The sequence below is a fragment of the Chenopodium album genome, chromosome 11, assembly GCF_948465745.1.
Source record: "Chenopodium album chromosome 11, dcCheAlbu1.1, whole genome shotgun sequence".
Lineage (NCBI taxonomy): Eukaryota > Viridiplantae > Streptophyta > Magnoliopsida > Caryophyllales > Amaranthaceae > Chenopodium > Chenopodium album.
This window is the reverse complement of record NC_137844.1, coordinates 35,327,247-35,345,365: the sequence shown is the minus strand read 5'-3', so window position 1 is coordinate 35,345,365 and position 18,119 is coordinate 35,327,247. Positions and strand designations below refer to the sequence as shown.

Genomic DNA, 18,119 nt, shown 5'->3' with positions numbered 1-18,119 from the left:
GCTGACGCGGGCAAATCAGGGCCATCGCGTAGCGACAGGTCTATCGCGTAGCGACAGGTATATCGCACCGCGTCAGGGTGCATCGTGCTGCCTTAGGAAGTTTTGTGCTGCGCCAGGTACATCGTGCTGCATTGGAGTGCATCGTGTTGCGTTGTTTATTTTGCAATGCGCTTGAATCCGAGTCAGAGCTTTTTCTGCTCGTTCAACTTTAGACTTAGTGTACCTGCATCTATATTTTGGACTGTAGGACTTTGGTCATGTTTTTCTTAGGGTTGACCTAAGGCTTTGGGCTATTCAACTCATTGTGTGAACTCGACTTAATGTGTTTTGACACATACGAATCAATCATGACTCAAGGTGCAAGACTCCACTCGATGTGATATGACATGACATGACTTAATGTACATGGCTCGTGTGTGCATTGTATTGTGATGTGCTTGACTCAAAATGCAGAATAGCAAAAAAATTTCGTCATTTTTGTGGAGGGTACTGTATTTCTCTCGAAAAAGAAAGACGCGAAAAGGAATAAGTGAAGTGTTTGAGAGTGCATGTTGAATGAGTTTTTTCAAATGTATGTGCTGATGTTATATCTCATGGTGCAAGGATTATAACATCCTAGGCTATCTCAATTGTTGACTAGATGATGAAAGTATTTAGATAACTTAGGCATGGAGGCTAAGTACTTCATACTTTGTGATGCAGTGATGATTATGATAATGAGTGATCTTGATATGACAAGTCGTGCTTCATCGTTGTATTAAGATTTCATGACAAAGGGTTCCTAAAGGAAGGATTATTTGGTCATATCATGTATCCGTGATGTGTGTGAAAGTGACACTAAAGTTAGGCCGCAAAGGCTAAGTGTATGGAAAAATATTTTGTAAAGAGTCAAATAATGGTGACTGTTAGGCTGGGTAAGCTAATGATGTAGGGATCAAGCCCCTAAGTCTAGCTCTAAGTGGATAGGGATGAGCATTGGAGATCCCTTGATATGATTATGCATGAATATGTATGTGAATGAATGCATGATTATTACGGCCGCACCCTAATGTGAGGTTGCCTACGTATCCATTAGGAATCAGGCCGAACGTAGCTCTAGCCGAACTTCACACAAGTGTGTGTATACCTCAAAGAGGTCTTTTAAAGGGTTGTAACCGGGTTAGGCTAAAGGTTGAAGAAGAAAAGATAAAGGCTCAAGACCCTAGATAAGCCTACCTTGCTTTTGAATCTTTGTATTTTGTATGCTTGAGGTTTCCTCACTTTTGAACTCTCTTTTGTTTATATTTTTGCTCTCTTTTTTTTTGCTTTTGCATTTTTTTTTTATTTTGATAAGTGTGGGTAATCCCGATCATGCGGTCTATCACTCACTTGGGATTCATGTTTCTCAGGAGCGGTACCGAGCACTCGATAAGAGACGCAATCTGAGACGTGTTCTTATCAAAGATATATTCATATCAAAGACATTGGAACACTTGCCCTTTTGCACACTATTTTTTGCTATTTTAATATTTTGAAATTTTTATAACATCACTCAAGCTTTTGTATTTGGAAATTGCATAAGTTGCACACCATCCCATCTCAAGGTTAGGTAGATGTAGGTTGAAGAAAGAAAGGTCTATCGCTAGACGAGGCTCAAAGTGGTGTATCAAGAAGGATTGTATTTTTGAAGGGTGAAAGGTGGCTACAAGGGGTGCCTCAAATCATTGGTATATCTTGTGCTTAGACTAGTGCGGAATTTTTTTTTTTTTTTTTTTTTTTGTAATGCAATGCGATGATCATATGCAAAAAAAAGAAATGCTCATTTTATTTAAAGGAAAAAAGAAAAAGTCCTACAAAATAAATATAAGGAAAATAAAAAAAGGTGCCTATGCTTGACTTATTAGGGAAAGGGGGAAAAAAAAAAGAAGAGGAGTTCACGAAATCTTGCCGTTGAAGCCCGCCTTGTGTCTTGTGCTTTATCATCACTCGGTGTTCTTGCCAGCTGGAGGTATGGGAAGCTTGTTATTATCAATCAAATATTGGATGGCCTCTTTTAGCTTCCAACAACTTTCGGTAGCATGACCCCTACCTTGATGGTACTTGCAGTGTTGATTTGGGTTCCAATTAGGAAACCTCTTTTCAGGTGCGAGATCTTGAATAGGTCCAATGGGAGTAATGAGTCCCTTGGCATGGAGTCAATCGAAGGCAGTATCATAGCTCATCCCAACAGAGGTGAAGTCTTTCCTTAGTTGCTTTTTAGGTCCTTAATTATCCATGGCTAAGACTTCATTGAGGTCAAAGGTACTAACATTGTTACTAGAGTAGGTGTGTTCGGAAGAAGAAGGATTGTGGTTCTTCTTTCCTTTCCAGCCACCGTTGTTACTATTGTTAGTAGCTTTTTGTTTTGCAAGGTCATCTTCAATGTCAATGCCTATGTTATAGATAGCCTTGAAAGTATTCAGGTTGTGTTGGTATTTCAAATGATTTGAATACTTCTCTTGGAGTTTCTTGACGAACATCCTTACTAATTCCTTTTTAGTAGGAACCTCTACCATCCTAGAGGAAGTTTCCCTCCACTTATTGAAGAAAGAGGTGAACCCTTCATTTTCCTTTTGCATTAGCATCTCAAGTTCCCTATGGTCAGTTTCAACTTGAATGTTGCACTTATATCTATCAATGAAAGTGTTTGTTATAGAATCCCAAGAAGAAATTTTCTCTTTGTCAAGGGAGAAGAACCATTGTTGACAAACGGTTTCTAGAGATAGTGAAAACAACTAGTGGTAAGCTTTCCTATCAATTCCCTTAATATTCATTATAGTTTCGAAAGCTCTTAAATGAAAATAAGGGTTGTCAGTTGGTTTGAATTTAGGGATGTCATTGGCATTGAATTTCTATGGAAGAAGTTTCTTGTCCACCTAAACCCCTTGTGAGTTAATCCCCCGAAACTTGTAATCATTGGAGATTTTGCTCAAGCTTTCTTCCATTTGCTCAAGTTGTTGTTGTTTGCTAGGATCATTGACTTGAAGAGAGAGAGTTTTGAACATCTTGGTCAAGTTAGTCATGTTTTGTCTCAGTTCATTAACTTCTTCTTGGGATGCCATTTTCTTAGCTTTCCTTTTTTGTCGAATCGGTTTATCAAATAGTAGTACTTAAATGAAAGTGTTGCCTTTGATTAACCGCCCTCCTCTCCTTGACCAAGTGGTGTAGAAAGGGAAGTTATGGATACTTATTGTTAATTATTTGACTCAAACTCAATTCAACATGCAATAGATGGGAAAAGATCATGGAAGAATGTGGGGAGTAATATCCATGGAGAAAGCATGTAGAGAGTGGAAAGATGATGTAGATGGAGAGATGTGGAAGAATTAGGAATAGAGTGGACCCCCAACTCAAATGACAGAAAGAGCAACTCATGCATGAACCTAAGACATGGTCATGGTGTGAAAAGAGTATGTACAAAGTGTGTGAATACTTGTGAGTGTAAGTGATATGTTCGAGACTCGTGTCATGACCATGTGACTAGATTATGTAACTAGACTCAAACAAAGACTAAGTTAAGACCTCACGTATGTGCATTAAACTGGACAGGCTGTTGTATTTTAGTCATAACTTTTGATCTGTGACTCCGAATTGGACGAAACTAATGCCAAATGAAAGATAAACTCAGGGCTACAGATCCATAGGTTGTACGACTCGTAATTCTTTTTAGAACTCCGGTTATGACCTAAATAAGTTGACGCTTGTGCAGTATACGGAAATAAAAATCCGGGTTGACTCAAAAGAACTATGACTCAATTTTAGACATATTTATTAGCTCAAATTAAGTAATCAATTAATTAAGCAAAGTCCTTTAGTCATTGGTTAGTTTATTTAGACTTATACACAAGTCAAACAAACGGTTAGTGTAAACACATATAGATTATGCACAAGCAAGAATGCACAAATAGTCAAGTAAGCACAATATGATTAACCATGGCTCTAGTTCTCTAAAGTTCAAGGATAAGGGTAAGTCAAAGAGGGTCCATGGTTATGAGTCCAAATGCATCGCGCGGAAGCCTTACCTTTGGAAGGGTTGGCGCGTATAGATGGGACCCCACAAGTTAAACTTGTTTCCATGGTTTGGTGAATACACAAAATCGGATGTACCCTTCGTTGCAATGAGCGTTCGATTGGGTAGATGAAACGTGAATTCCCAGAGGGTTATGGCCTTATGTAGAACACATATGAGTTTAGAAAAGAGGGAAAAACTCAATCAGGAAGTAAAATCGAGCAAATAGTACTAGAACCGATCCAAGCAAGAAGGCAGAGCTCTTGCTCGGTATTGGAAGAGCTTGGCGCGAGACAACAGGGACCATCGCGAGACGATAGCCCTGTCACACCGCGATATTGCTATCGCGCCGCGAGAGAGTCATCGCGCTGTGATGGACACTGTTTTCTCAGCGCTAGTTCCTACATGCCTCAGCAGCTCTCTTTGTTCTTAGAATTTTCCAATTTTCTGTATAGGAACAGAATGACCATTAATAGTAAAGATTATTTGATCAATTGTTTGAGTGCATGAAGAGTATAATCTCTGAAAATTATTTCCTATTATCATATCATGCCTAGGTTGATCAGTTGCCCATAAAATAGGAATAACACATTAAATCCTCCAATTTCTATTGGTAATTCTTCGATTATCTCCGTATGCATCATGACACTATTATTAACAATTCTAACTTGCATAGGATTTTTAGACTTTTTCCACAAGAATTATGGAAAAAATGATCTCTTTCCAAAACATGTAGAACAACCACTATTAATATATGCACATAATTTATATTTATTATAATCCTTAATGCATATATCAGTTGGAATATAAATGCTATTAGGATTAGTACTGGTTATTTCATTACAAGCTTCCATTTGCATATTAACTTCATCTTCATATACTGGTTCACTCACCATTTTGGTCTTATATCCAATTACCTTTCTTTTTTCAATAGGATTATTTGGATCTTCATTTAACTTTAAATTAGAATATGACCCCATATCAATGCTATGCCTTGCCAGTTGTTTTAAGACTTTTTTACTCTCATATTTTTCATTTAGTTTCTTTAGTAGAACTAATATTTCTTCTTCATCCTCTTCTGGCTTTTCATCTCCTTTTTTTTCATTCTTATTATTGTTGAATTTTGTCTACTTAGACTTGGTGTTCTAAGACTCACATTTCTCTGTATTTTAGGTTTTGTAGTCATCCCAATATGAAGTAATCCTGATTCATCAATTCACATCTTACTTGATGTATTACTAACTGCAGGGTTCATAAAGAATTCCTCCCAAGTTTTTTCAATTTCAATTTCGTTAGGATTTACTTTTATAGGTGTAATTTTCTTCTTAGGATCTCCTCCTTGCTCATATTTCTGAGCATCGACTATTTGTTTCTTAAAAGATGAGTCTATAGTATTTACCAACTTATAAACCACCTTCCATCTTAATTGTATGGGTCGTGTTCCTTTATGCATTTTCACTCCTTCTGTTAATAGCTTAATAGCTAAAAACTTTGAAGCAAATGAATCCTCTAAGCTCACATAATATCTAGGTTCACATATATAGCTTACTATTCCTTGACTTAAGTTACATGTGATACCACTAATTATTTGATCATAAAATTCTTTATCTCTAATATCACAAATAAAACTCAAGCATTTAACATCCTTGCCAAAATCTTGTAGAGTTATGTATACTTGTACTGCACCAATACAAATATAACTATAATTTCCTTTTTCTTTATTTTTTTTAATACTTTTCTAGTTTATGATATTAATTTCGGCTGCCTTTTGTTCACAATCTTCGATTACTGTACTTCCTTCCATTTCTTCACATAACATATTTAGTTCTAGTTTTAAAGAAAGAAGTTTTAAATATTTTATCCTTAGTAATCTGGGGGAAATTCCAGCTTTCTTTGTTTATCTGATCTAGGTCATTATCTTTAAATGAATACTCAGCTCTTTTTAGTTCACCTATAGTCATTTTACTTTTATCCTCATCGTCATCTGATTCTGAGTTTTCTAATACTTCTCCTTCCATCATATTATTTATTTCTTCATACTTTTCATCTTCAAACTCATCATCACTATCTTCAAGTTCTTCATTATACTCATTTTCCACTTCTATTATTTCTACTATTCTTTATTATTACTTAAAGACAATTCTAAAGCTTCATCCTCTGGTATTTCAATGTAATCCCAAATACCTAAGGCTTCCATTAATTTATGATTAGCTTTTTTACATTCATTAGTATAATGTCCTAATTTTCCATAAGACCAACACTTGCATGTTTTCTTTTTCTTAGGACAATATGTTGCCTTTCTAAAAAAACCTACTTGGCTTTCCATATTTATGTTTTTATTACTTTTTCTTATAGGTTTCTCCTCTTAATCGGTGAAATTTATTTTTCTTATAATTCCTTCTCTTATTATAGTTTTTTCTTTCACATCCATAGTTATTTGGGAAATCCCAACAAGTGAGAAATTATCTTTTCATTTGTTGAGTTCCTACAACCTCTCTACATTTATTTTCAATCCATTTTCTTAGAAAAGCAATTCTATTACCTAGGGCATCCCTAGCTAATAATTTCTCTCTCCATTCTTGATATTTTTCGCTAATTTCTTCATTAAGGGGACTGGGTAATTTGTCATAGAACATTCCAAGATTTGTTTTATTTTCACCAATTTTATATAATATGTTTCAAATTCCATAATGTAATTATCAACATATTTCATATTACAGATGAACAAATTACTTAACTTTCTTTGATAATCCATTCATTTTTCATTAGGATCGGCTCTAGGACCAATGAATTCTAACTCATTGTATTGACATAACTGTCTAAACATTCTAGTAGGTGATTCACTAGCTCTTAATGTAATTTTGACTTCTTCATCTATTCCATCGTACCAGTCTTCTACACAGCCATAGAGACTATGTTCGATATAATTTAAGTAATTTTCAGAAGTTCATTCAGTGTTTAAATTAAGTACAATAGTCATACTCTTTTTCACTGATCTAAAATATCTTGTCTATCTCTTACACCATCTAATTTAAGCTTATAATCAGTCTGACTTAAAGGTTCAAGAGTCACTTCTTCTTGTTTAGGTATATGATTAGGCATAACCTTAACACTAAAGCGGGTACTCTTCCCTGGTATGTATCTTGGTTGTGCAACTTCCTTTTCCTTGATACCTAGGTCTTTGGATAACATTGTTTACATTAATATTTTCATTAATAATTTCTTCTCCAACATCATTATTATCCATTACTCTTTTACCTAGTTTGTTTTCAAACTTTTGTTGGACAACTTCTATAGGTAGAAAGTCCAGATCATCTAATTTTATCAATTCCATTTGTAGATATAAATCTTTTGCTAAAGAAACATAATTATTTTCCTCTATTTTAGGATCAATTGCTTTTTTAGAAATTAAGTTCATGATTTCGTTTAGCTTGTCAGGTTCTTCTTCTATATCAAACAAGATTTCCAGTTCGTTAAACGTTTTCTCCTGAAGATGAGGGCTCATCTTTAGTTTCTTTATTCTTTTCTTGGTTACTAGTAGGTCTTTTAGGGAGTGATACAGTAAACTTTTTATTTTTATTTAAATTTTGAAAAGGATACTTATATTTATACGGGACAATTTTCTCTTTATTAGGTGATACTTCTTTACCAAATTGATGTCTAACTTCGTTTGTTAAAACAAGTTGAACTTGTTGAACCTGTTCTTTTAATTCGCTTACTTTTTTATTAATATCGGTTGTGGTTATTGATATCTTATTTTCAATATTAATCTAACGAGCATGTATATGTTATCAACTTCCGATCTTAATTCACCAATCTGATCTACTATATAATTAAGGACTAGACCAAATTACTAGTATTTTCGGGAATATGATAATAATGCTTAAAATAAGGTTTCTTACACTCAGTAGAAGCCTATTATTCTCTAGTTTTACTTAATTATTAATTAAATTAACAACTCGGTTTAGCTTTTAAGCATATGGCTCTAATACCAATCGAACGCAGTAAAATACCGACGAAACCCTAGTTAGGATACCAACAATATATCAATTTACATTAATCGAACGTAGTAAAATACCCATGAAACCCTAGTTAGGATACCAACAATATATCAACTTGTACCAACAACAATATTTGTTAAATATGATACCAATCGCAGTACTATGATGATACCAATGTGTTGTAGGATGGTATTTTGATACTACCAAGGATGGTTTTACCTATATATCTCGTTAGTACTAAATTTTAATATACAGGTAAGGTACTTTTTTTTTTAAATTATGAAAATACCCTTGGTTGAGTCCACTTAAACTCTACCTACTTGAGGCCAAGAATTTCTGGTTGAAAAGTGAAAAGGATGGTAAGTCAATCAAGTCACACTCATCACTCCTCCTCCTCCGTCCATATTGATCCCTTTATTCGTACGCTTTATCCATTCTTTTCCAACGAAAACGAAAGTAATGCTGATTTTTGTGGAGTGGGAGCGTGATTTAGGCTGGGATTCCCTACAAGTGTATGGAATCTTGGTAAGAGATTAGATTGTTGCTCGTAATTGTATAATTTGATTATTGATTACTCCCTCCGTCCTCAATTGGATACTACTAACTCACATCCGTAGATCTTTAAAGTACTTGTATGAGATACTCCCTCCATTTTATAGTGATCTTAACAGCGAAAAAGAAGATTTTTTTTATAAATATAAAATATAGTTAGTTGAAAAGAGAAATAATAAAAATACACCGTAATAGTGTAATTGTGGTTGGTAAAAGAGAAAAATAATAAATTTTTTGTAAAAGTGAAATTAATAATTGTGGGTCTTTTTCAAATATGAAAATGTTACAATTATTATGAAACATACGTAAGAGAAATACAAAAATGAAGATGTCATTTATTTTCTATGTAAAGTAATACTCCTACAGAGTATCATAAACTCTTGATGCTTCGTAATAAATTAGATTACTCTATTGTGTCAAAAAAAAAATAAAAAATAAAAAATAAAAAATAAAAAAAATTAGATCACTCTATAACCACCATAGAAAAGCGAGCTTTTACTCCGACCGCCTTAAAAATTTACCAACGGCTAAACTGTCGGTAAATATAATACAAATGTTATCATTTTTTTCAATTTTATATTTTATTTTCATTATTTCACAATGGCTTGACGAGTTGACGATAATAATAAGAGGACCAGGCTTCTAGGATGTCTAGTTACATTCTTACAAAGCTAAAATTTTACGGGGTACATAGTCTACATACTTTAGCATATGGGCATTGTAAAGGATATCGAGTATAAAAAGATAAGGATTGAGACTAGATAATAAAAGTATCGTATTAAAAAAATCATTCATCGCCCCTCACTTTATTGTGTTTCTCCTCTTGCACAAATACACTCCCCAAGTGGCACAATCGTTCTCTACTAGTTGGGTTTATTATTTTATTATTTTTTTTTTATGAAAAATAGTTGGGACATTCTTATGTGATTTTTTATGTTTGTATGTAATCACCCTTTTTGAAAAGTCTTGAATATCCATAACTCCATATTATTGTATTCTCCCTTTTTGAAAAAGGCTCAACCGTAATGTGTTAGGGAATTTTGTATGTGTCAAGTGAGATAAGACGAATAAGGAAAGGTGTACGTTGATACTCCGTAAAATTTAAAGGCAATACAGTGCAAGGTAGTGTACATTGATACTCCGTAAAAGTATAAGACGAAAAATTCTTGTATAACACGGTCTTTCGTTAATTTTTATAAAAAGACAGTGAAGTTAAAGATAATTTTAACAATTTTTATGATATAAACTCATTTAAGAGAGATTTACGAAGACAAAGTCCCTTTCATGGCTTTCAAGCATGAGCATAATGATGTTCAACACACAAAAGATAACCCTATTGGGCTGGTTGAGGATATCTGTTTGAAAGAACAAGAAGCCAATCAAAATGATTTCCAACTACTTGTTGAGGAGTTCCAGTTTGTAAGTTTCTTCGAGGTTGTGTGGTGGCATGAAGTGATAAACCTTCTTTTCATATTGGTCCCTTCCATAGTTTGCGAGGCAGTGAGCGATGAAGTTTGTAGCTCTCTTCGCGTGAAGACTAGTCGCTGCCTATTCTCTCTGCAGTAACTCAGCAACATCCATTATGATCGCCCCAAGCTCATGATCAGTATAAGCTGCAATGTAGTATTGTCCAGCATATACTTAAGCGCTCGTTCGTTTCAAATTCCAAAAAATTAATTTTCCTTTCCCAGGCTGTAGCTTAGCTAATCCTGATAGTGAATATTATTCAAATAAACTCATTATAAATCAAGGTTATTATTTTATGTATGTAAAATATATCTTATCGTTCAGCTGATTCTTGAGTCATCATTGTAACAGTTATTTATATGATCAATAGAACAGTCGAGTTTACTATTGAACACTTTTATTATCGAAATCTGATCAATTCAACAGATATGGCACCAACAATTTTGAATTTTAGAGAGTACTCGATTTGCCATATCCCTTTGTTGCATCTAATCACTCCCCTCCTCCAGTGTTTCTCATTGAAACCACGGTCCATCAGCGTTAAATATCTATTATAGTGTTATGTAGTAAAAGCATTGTGTATTGAAATCTGTTCATCAAAAATTGATTTATTCCTGATTGACCAAAGATGTCATACAGCTGATTGACCAAAGATGCCATACTGCCACACTAAACACTCGGGTTTTAAATTTAACCAGTCTGAAACCTTGGTGTGAAAAAAAAAAAAAAAATCGCATGATAAAAATTAATTTGAGGAATTTTTTCGAAAATAAGTGACTTAAAAAGTCTCTTCAAATGCCTCAATCCACAGCTTTTGGGAGTACTTGATGTAATCAATATCAAAGTTAAAGAAGTTACACTGCACTTAAAAATGCTTAAAACTCAAGCTATTGAAGAAATAAATTCATATATACAACCAATTTTGTTACAGAATTCCACACAGATTATAAAAGCAAGAAATATAAATGATCAAGAACAACATTCTTCAGAATCATGGATAATGTACAAGATACAAACATACTTGTCTGTAAGCCTGGTATACAAGAATCTTTACAGCATCAACAAGGCGGTTGTACTTTGCTTGTCTTTTCATGCAAATATATCCTTGGCAGCTTTGCTAAACATGTGTTGGACCTGCGGATGCAAAAAAAATAACAATCCGTATTACATTCGTAAACCTAGATAAGGCTTTACATAATAATCATACGGAAAAAAAATGTCAATGTATTGATATTAACCTGCTTTGATGAAAGACCCATTTTCTCCAGATCATTCAGCTGTAACAAATGGTAATAATACTGAATTTGTTAAAATTCTCAGAGCAATGAAGAAAACAACTATATCAAATTTGAAGATCTTTTTACCGATTTCAATGGACTGGATTCTCTAAGCTCGATGATGTACTCCGCCCTCTTTACTCCAATGCCCTGCAATTACACAAATTAAACGAAAATATATCCGCTTTGTTCAGAAAACTACGAGAGCATATTGTTAATTAAAAATCTTAAATGTACACGTACCTTCAGTTCCACAAGTTCCTCCCTACAAGATAATTGAAAAAAAAAGGTCAAACATCTACAAGACAATAAAACTGGCAAAATCTTCAAATTCAAGAATAAGATTCTGGACAGCAGTACCTTGTTGCAGTATTGAGGAAATAAATATACTCCTGGGCTAAATAGCTCTGGAAAACATGAAAATGAAATCTGGGTTTAGCAAAGTTAATGATACATCTACAGATATGTAGAACTGATATAGCTCTAGTACCTTCATGTTAGAGCTACGTGCATTAAATTTATCTAGTGGAGTGCCAAAATGTTGAAACTTATCATGAGTCACAACAAAAGGAGTTTTTGGAGCACTCGACTCAATTAGCAGTGAGAGCACGTTGTCTCTTGATGAAACTTCCTCGACTGGCAGTCTGGTTATATTGGAATCAACCAGGGATAGAGCTTTCCTCAGTGGACTCTGACATGCCATTATTTTGGGCCTGTTAGGCAGAGATTGAATCAAGTTTCCAGCTCTAATATTTTCCCTTTCATCATCCTCTAGAAGCTCATCTGTAGTCAATAATGTAATAAAGTTCATTCTTCTGAGCGGAAAAATGATACTGAAAAGCAAAAGAAAGATTTACATTGAAGTCGAAAATCATCATACACAAGAATAGTACCAGGCAAACAGGTTGTTGATTCAAAACTGGTTGAATTCATCATTGATTGATGTATACTATCCTCAGCAACAGGGTCCTTCAGCTGTCAGATGAATTGTAATTACTTGAAAGCTATAGGGAATTAACATGTAATGCATAATTTAAAACCTAACACTTGCATTGATTTTGTGATAAACCTAGCAGACCTCATAAAAGACACAATGAGAGTCCTCAAATTTTTGTGGTGTTGATTTGTTGTTGAACTGCCTATCTTCAAGCACTGTCAGAACTTCTGTTTCGTTCAGGCTTAAGTCTTTCAAACCCTCTAATTCTTGAACACAAACACTCTGCAATAACTGCGCAGATGTATGAATGAAGTAAATGCGTATCCAGCTGAAAAAACTGGTTCCAATCTTACTGCCTTTTGCATATGCAGAGAAGAAGATGAAAACATATAGAATGAATTGGATGTAATAAATTTTCATATGGAATACTCACATCAACTTTGCAAGATTCAGATGCAGCTTCAGGGGCAAACAATTTCCTTTGAGGCACAGACAAGAAACTGAACAATAAAACATGCAAATTAGCAAGATATTTTGACATAGCGATTAATCATTCAGTTAGATAAGGCATCCGACAACTTCACCTGTCTTTCACAGTAACTCCTTGATTTGCAACTTTTGCCTTTGAGGAGCTATGTGGTACTGCTTGTTTCTTCATAGAACTAATGCTACCAGGGGACTTAAGGAAAATGGGATAACCAAATGCTATCTTTCTTTGAGAACTCTTTACCTTTCCTTTAGATTCAAGCCATGATTGCAACTTTTTTTCCATATCAATCTTTACCTTTGGGGTTTCTTGTTTTTGTGCTTTGGAAATTACATTGGAGACATGTCGAGAGCGAGCTGCTAGGCTAACAGTATGGACTGCCTCTTGATAAGCACCTGGATTCTGCCACAAATTAAAAAGAGCAATCAAAACATGCTATCAATGAATCAATTAACGACTACATATGTAACAAACCCATAATATATCCCACCAACGGTTAGATTTGACTGATTCCAGAAGATAGCAGCCTTGCATACAAAAATCATGTTCTACAATTAAAACTCAAATAGAAACTCTTTTCACAGACTCTAAACACCATTTTGTTTTTCAGCTCCATACCAGACAAGCTACCATCAGCGCACGACTAGTCCCCCCAAGAGAATCCTGCAGTATGCGAGTCAACTTGGTTTCTCTATATGGAACCCGGGGTTTGTTGTTATTCAAAGCATAAATGACATTCGATAAAGCAAACAGTGACTGATTGATCTTAGCACTCTCTTGCAACCTGGTTCCTTCATTGCCAGACCTTCTGTTGTCTTCATTACCTGATAGAAAAAAATCACATACATTTAAAAATAGAGGAAAATCAAACACACACAGTTCATATATTTCATTATAGTTATTTGACCTGCTAAATCTATAAGGTTCAGCTTCCCAGTAATGCTAGTCTCCAGTCCTTGATCAGAAGGTTTAGAAACTGTGATTACAAGAACTCCATGGCTCCTACTCGACACATCATTGAGACCAGTATGAGCAACTTTACGTCTTTGGATGCCACGAGCAAACACATCATGGAACTCGGACATTGAAGTCACCAAGACTCGAGACAGTCCTCTTAGGTGGATTTGCCCCTCTTTATCATCTAACACTGAGATCTCGTTTTCTTTGAGCTCCAAGAGATCATAGCACTTATCTAGATACACTTCATAATATGATATCTCGACAAAGTTTCCTGTAGCTTGGCACATGGACAAAACTGTTGACATGGCTAGTGGCATCAGCCCTGGTTTCACATCAGTCCCCTGCACATTCCGACATAGGGATGCTTGAGCCTACTAATCTTGAAAATTTTTGTGTGTATTTGGGACATTGGAAAGCTAGGAAATCTATAACACTTCATTTTGTTTACATTATAAAAAAGTTCCCAAGGCATTCATATCGTTTAATAGTTGATTGAGAATAAAGAAACTGGAAAATATAATATGATAAATTTTCACAAAAATGAGCAACACTGGCACATGATGACTACGAAATTATAATTGTTTAATCTTCATTATGTCATCTTTTCAATTTCCCATAAACATAATAACATAAACGTACCAAATCTCTTTCTTAGTTTACACTACTCCGTGTACTATGATCATAAGGAAATATACAGGAAAAAGTTTTGAATAGAAGTAATTATTCATGGCAAGTTATATAAATATCCCTCAAATCCCTGATCCTATTCACTTTAGCCTAAACATCATTAAGCTCTAACAATGACATATTTCTTCGCTATCCTACTTAATGAACATCAACAAATAAAGTTTACACCTGCACCCAGGAGTACCTAGAACAGTGCTCCACACAATACATCCATACATGAAGTAAACAAAGTCCCTCTCGTGTACAAGCGTGATGTGGCACGTGACCATCACGTGTTATAGGTACTCCCAAGAGTATGAAATAATTTAGCAATCAACGAATTCAACACAGGCTACGTCTTAGGCGACTAATTAAACAATGGTAAATTTATTCTAAAAACCAAAATATTTTCTGAAAAAAGAAAATTATTAAAATTGAGTACCTGCATAGTAAAAGTTTTTCCACTAACAGTAGCACCATAAGCAAAGACAGTAGCATTGCACCCATGAAAAATCCCAGGAATTAACGGCTTCACTTCTTTTTCAAAAATCCTTACAACATTATCATCTTCTTCCCCAAAAAATCCGTCCAATTTGTACCATTCTTGTCGACTGAACACATAATTCAACAATTAAAACTTGATAAAATTCTCAGCAAAAAAAAAAAAAAAAATTGTGAAAATCCCAGTAAATTAAAACCCTAACCTGGTTTCTTGATCTTTGAGATGAATGGAAACTTCATGATCAAAATCCAACCCACCATTATCGGTCAGAGTTGAGACACATGGAACTGAATCTTTGCTGATTGATGCAATTTCATGAGAGAGAAATGGGCGTACTCGAACAATTACTCGTACTTTGGATACTTCGGTGCTCGATTTTGCCGATTTTGCAGGGGTTAATGGCTTCAAATTGCTCGCCATTAGAAGAAAACTTGAGCAAACAAAAATGAGACAAAGAAATTTGGAGAGAAGAAAGAAAAAAGAAGAATGCCTGAGTTGAGAGAAGAAAACAGGTGACCGTTAGATAGACGTGGGTTTGACTGAGTGAGTAACTGACTGACATTTTGTGTTATTTTTCCGCCGAGTTTGTTTAAGCCGGTGACCGTTTTGTTTTTCAAATGTAGAGACCGTTTTTTGCTTTTTTGTTTTTTTTTAAAAAAAAAAATAAATAAAAAATAAAAATAAAAATAAAAAAATAATTAGAACTAGTTTTGGGCCATGCCCCCATCAATCAATAACTATATACTCTCTCCGTCCTATAATATAATCCTTATATTTTTTTCACGATATTTAAGAAATGGAAGGAAAAAGTAGATAAAGTACATTAATCAAAGTGAAAAGTATAATTATAGATAAAAGTTAGAGAGAGAAAATAGAAAAAAGTACAAAGCATGTGCAAAATTCAAGAGTAATGTAGGAAAAATAATGAATAAAGTTGAAAAAGTGAAAGTATAATGGATTTTACATATTATCCAAAAATAGAAAAAGGAACAATATTTTAGTTATTCAAAATAGGAAAACAGGAACTATATTATAGGACAGAGGGAGTACTAAAAGACACACCAACAATGACACATATCAGTTTTTGGTATGTCCTTAGTATCTTTTTTTTTTAAAAAAAATAATTTAATAGAAAATTTATTTTAAGGAATTATTTTTAAAATATAATTACTACTATATAAATAGCAATGATATTTACCATTTTTTTTATATTGACTTTCAATTAACTAATATGAAAATTGTCTAAAAACTCTCTCGAAAGAAAGGGTTTTGCTCTCTAGAAGTAGGGTTTTGCTGACGCGTTTCTCGGTGGCTCTTCTACCTTTCTCTGGCTTAATTTTGTGGAGATGGCAGAGGAGATTATTGCAAAGTGCTCAAATTTAAGAATTGATGATGATGATGCTGGTATCGTGGACCTGGGTGGTGTTGGTTCGACTGAATAAGCGAATAATTTTGATCTTCTCTTAATAGGGAAGGTTCTGACTGATAGCCCCTACAACATGGAAGCGTTTAGGGAAACAATGAAGAAGGTTTGGGCTCCTTTGAACAATTTGGTGATTAGGGTGCTTGGACCAAACTTGTATGCAATTCAATTTTTCCATTGGCGTGACAAGAAGAAGGTGTTGAATGGATGTCCGTGGTGTTTTGACAATATGCTAATAATCCTAAAGGAGATAGAGGGTAATGAACAACCTGAAAAAATTCCCCTAATTAATTCCCCTTTCTGGATTCGAATAAAAAACCTCCCGTTAACTGTCAATCGAATGATGATGTGAAGGCCTTAGTTACAAACCTGGGGGAACTCATTGAAATTGAGGATGATTTACTAGGGCTGGAGCGTTCTAGGCGTGTGAAGGTGATGCTAGATGTGACCAATCCCCTTCGCCGAGCGAAACGCATTCTGGATAAATTGGGGAAAAAAGTGCGACTTGAGTTTGCGTATGAGAGGTTGCCGTTTTTTTGTTTTGCGTGTGGAATAATGGGGCATGTTGAGAGGGATTGTAGTGTAGTTTCTGAGGAGAGCCGAGAACAGAGGTTGGGGTAGGGCTGATGGCTGCGGGCTTCCCCACGAAAGGGGAGAATCAGAGACATGGAGGAAACTGGTGATATTATTGCTGCGAAAAGGACTTTATTTCTCACAAAAAATGTTGATGTTGACTTATCTGATCTTAAGAAAGAGCATGGTGATGAAGATAAGGAGAAGCAAGCTGATGAGTCCTTTTCAAATGCTTTGATAAGTGCTAATGAGGTTAGTAAAGAGGCCCCAAAATTGTAGACGATTGAGTTGAGGGATAAAGGGAAGGCGAGTGATATTGCTATATTTTATTTCATTAATTTGAAAATTCATTAATTTGGTGCATTTTTGAGGTGGCAGCAAACGTCGGGGCAGCAAATATTGATTTGCTGCAGTTACAACCGCCGCAAATAAATGAATTGATTTGCAACGGTTATCTAATTTAATCCCCGCAAATAAATACATTCCACCAATTAAATAATGAATTATTTGCTGTACTTTTTGTGTAACACCCGCTGCTAATTAATAGTATTTTTTTTATAAAATACTATTATTTGGTAATAAATAATAAATGAAATACGATTTCGACAGCATATCCGCTGTTTTTATGTGTAATATATTCATGAAGGACCTGTATTTTTCTGAACTTTATGAACAAAATACTTAATTAGCTCAAATTAGACTATCACAATATATAATAGAATGTACAATTCACTTTTGTTCATACATATATCAATCCAAAACAAAACACAAAATATTGTTAAACAACTAAGATCACACACAATAATTAGTGAATATGAGGCCCATATGTTCCGCACTTCTTCAATATCACCATCGGTATAAGGATCTTCATTTAAAGACGTGCAAACCTATGAACATGATACTATATATATAGTAAGTCATCAAATCAATCTAAAAAATAATAATACTTCAGCTATAAAAAAATAATAGCATTTGGACAATAATTGACTCATAAAGGTAATCTTATATATGAATAAGGTAATTTGGTTCAAGTGTATCGTTTTGAAGACATTAATAATGATCAGAACGAAAGATAGCTAAGTCTAACAAAAGAAACTTATTGAAAGTGTTTTGTTTTTAGATAACTTTTCATTTAGAGAAGAGAAAAAGAAAGAAGATTTTATTCAATTTAAAATAAAAAAAGGATCAACTTAAAAACTAATGTCTGAAGTAATGCATCTCCAATTCTCCACTTGCAAACATGTATA

General features: G+C 34.4%; 1 protein-coding gene across 1 annotated transcript; it reads right to left on the bottom strand.

The window, feature by feature from the left end:
* Positions 1-10,919: 10,919 nt before the first annotated feature.
* LOC145568810 (kinesin-like protein KIN-10B) lies at positions 10,920-15,606 on the bottom strand. The gene is made up of 14 exons (XM_081628209.1): positions 15,079-15,606; positions 14,817-14,985; positions 13,656-14,049; positions 13,367-13,572; positions 12,846-13,150; positions 12,695-12,761; positions 12,403-12,552; positions 12,218-12,299; positions 11,815-12,107; positions 11,685-11,731; positions 11,568-11,589; positions 11,412-11,474; positions 11,286-11,324; positions 10,920-11,181 (listed from the first exon to the last, which is right to left on the bottom strand). Exons 1-14 carry the CDS (start codon positions 15,294-15,296, stop codon positions 11,137-11,139), a joined length of 2,100 nt encoding a protein of 699 aa, XP_081484335.1. The 5' UTR covers positions 15,297-15,606; the 3' UTR covers positions 10,920-11,136.
* Between the last annotated feature and the right edge of the window lie 2,513 nt (positions 15,607-18,119).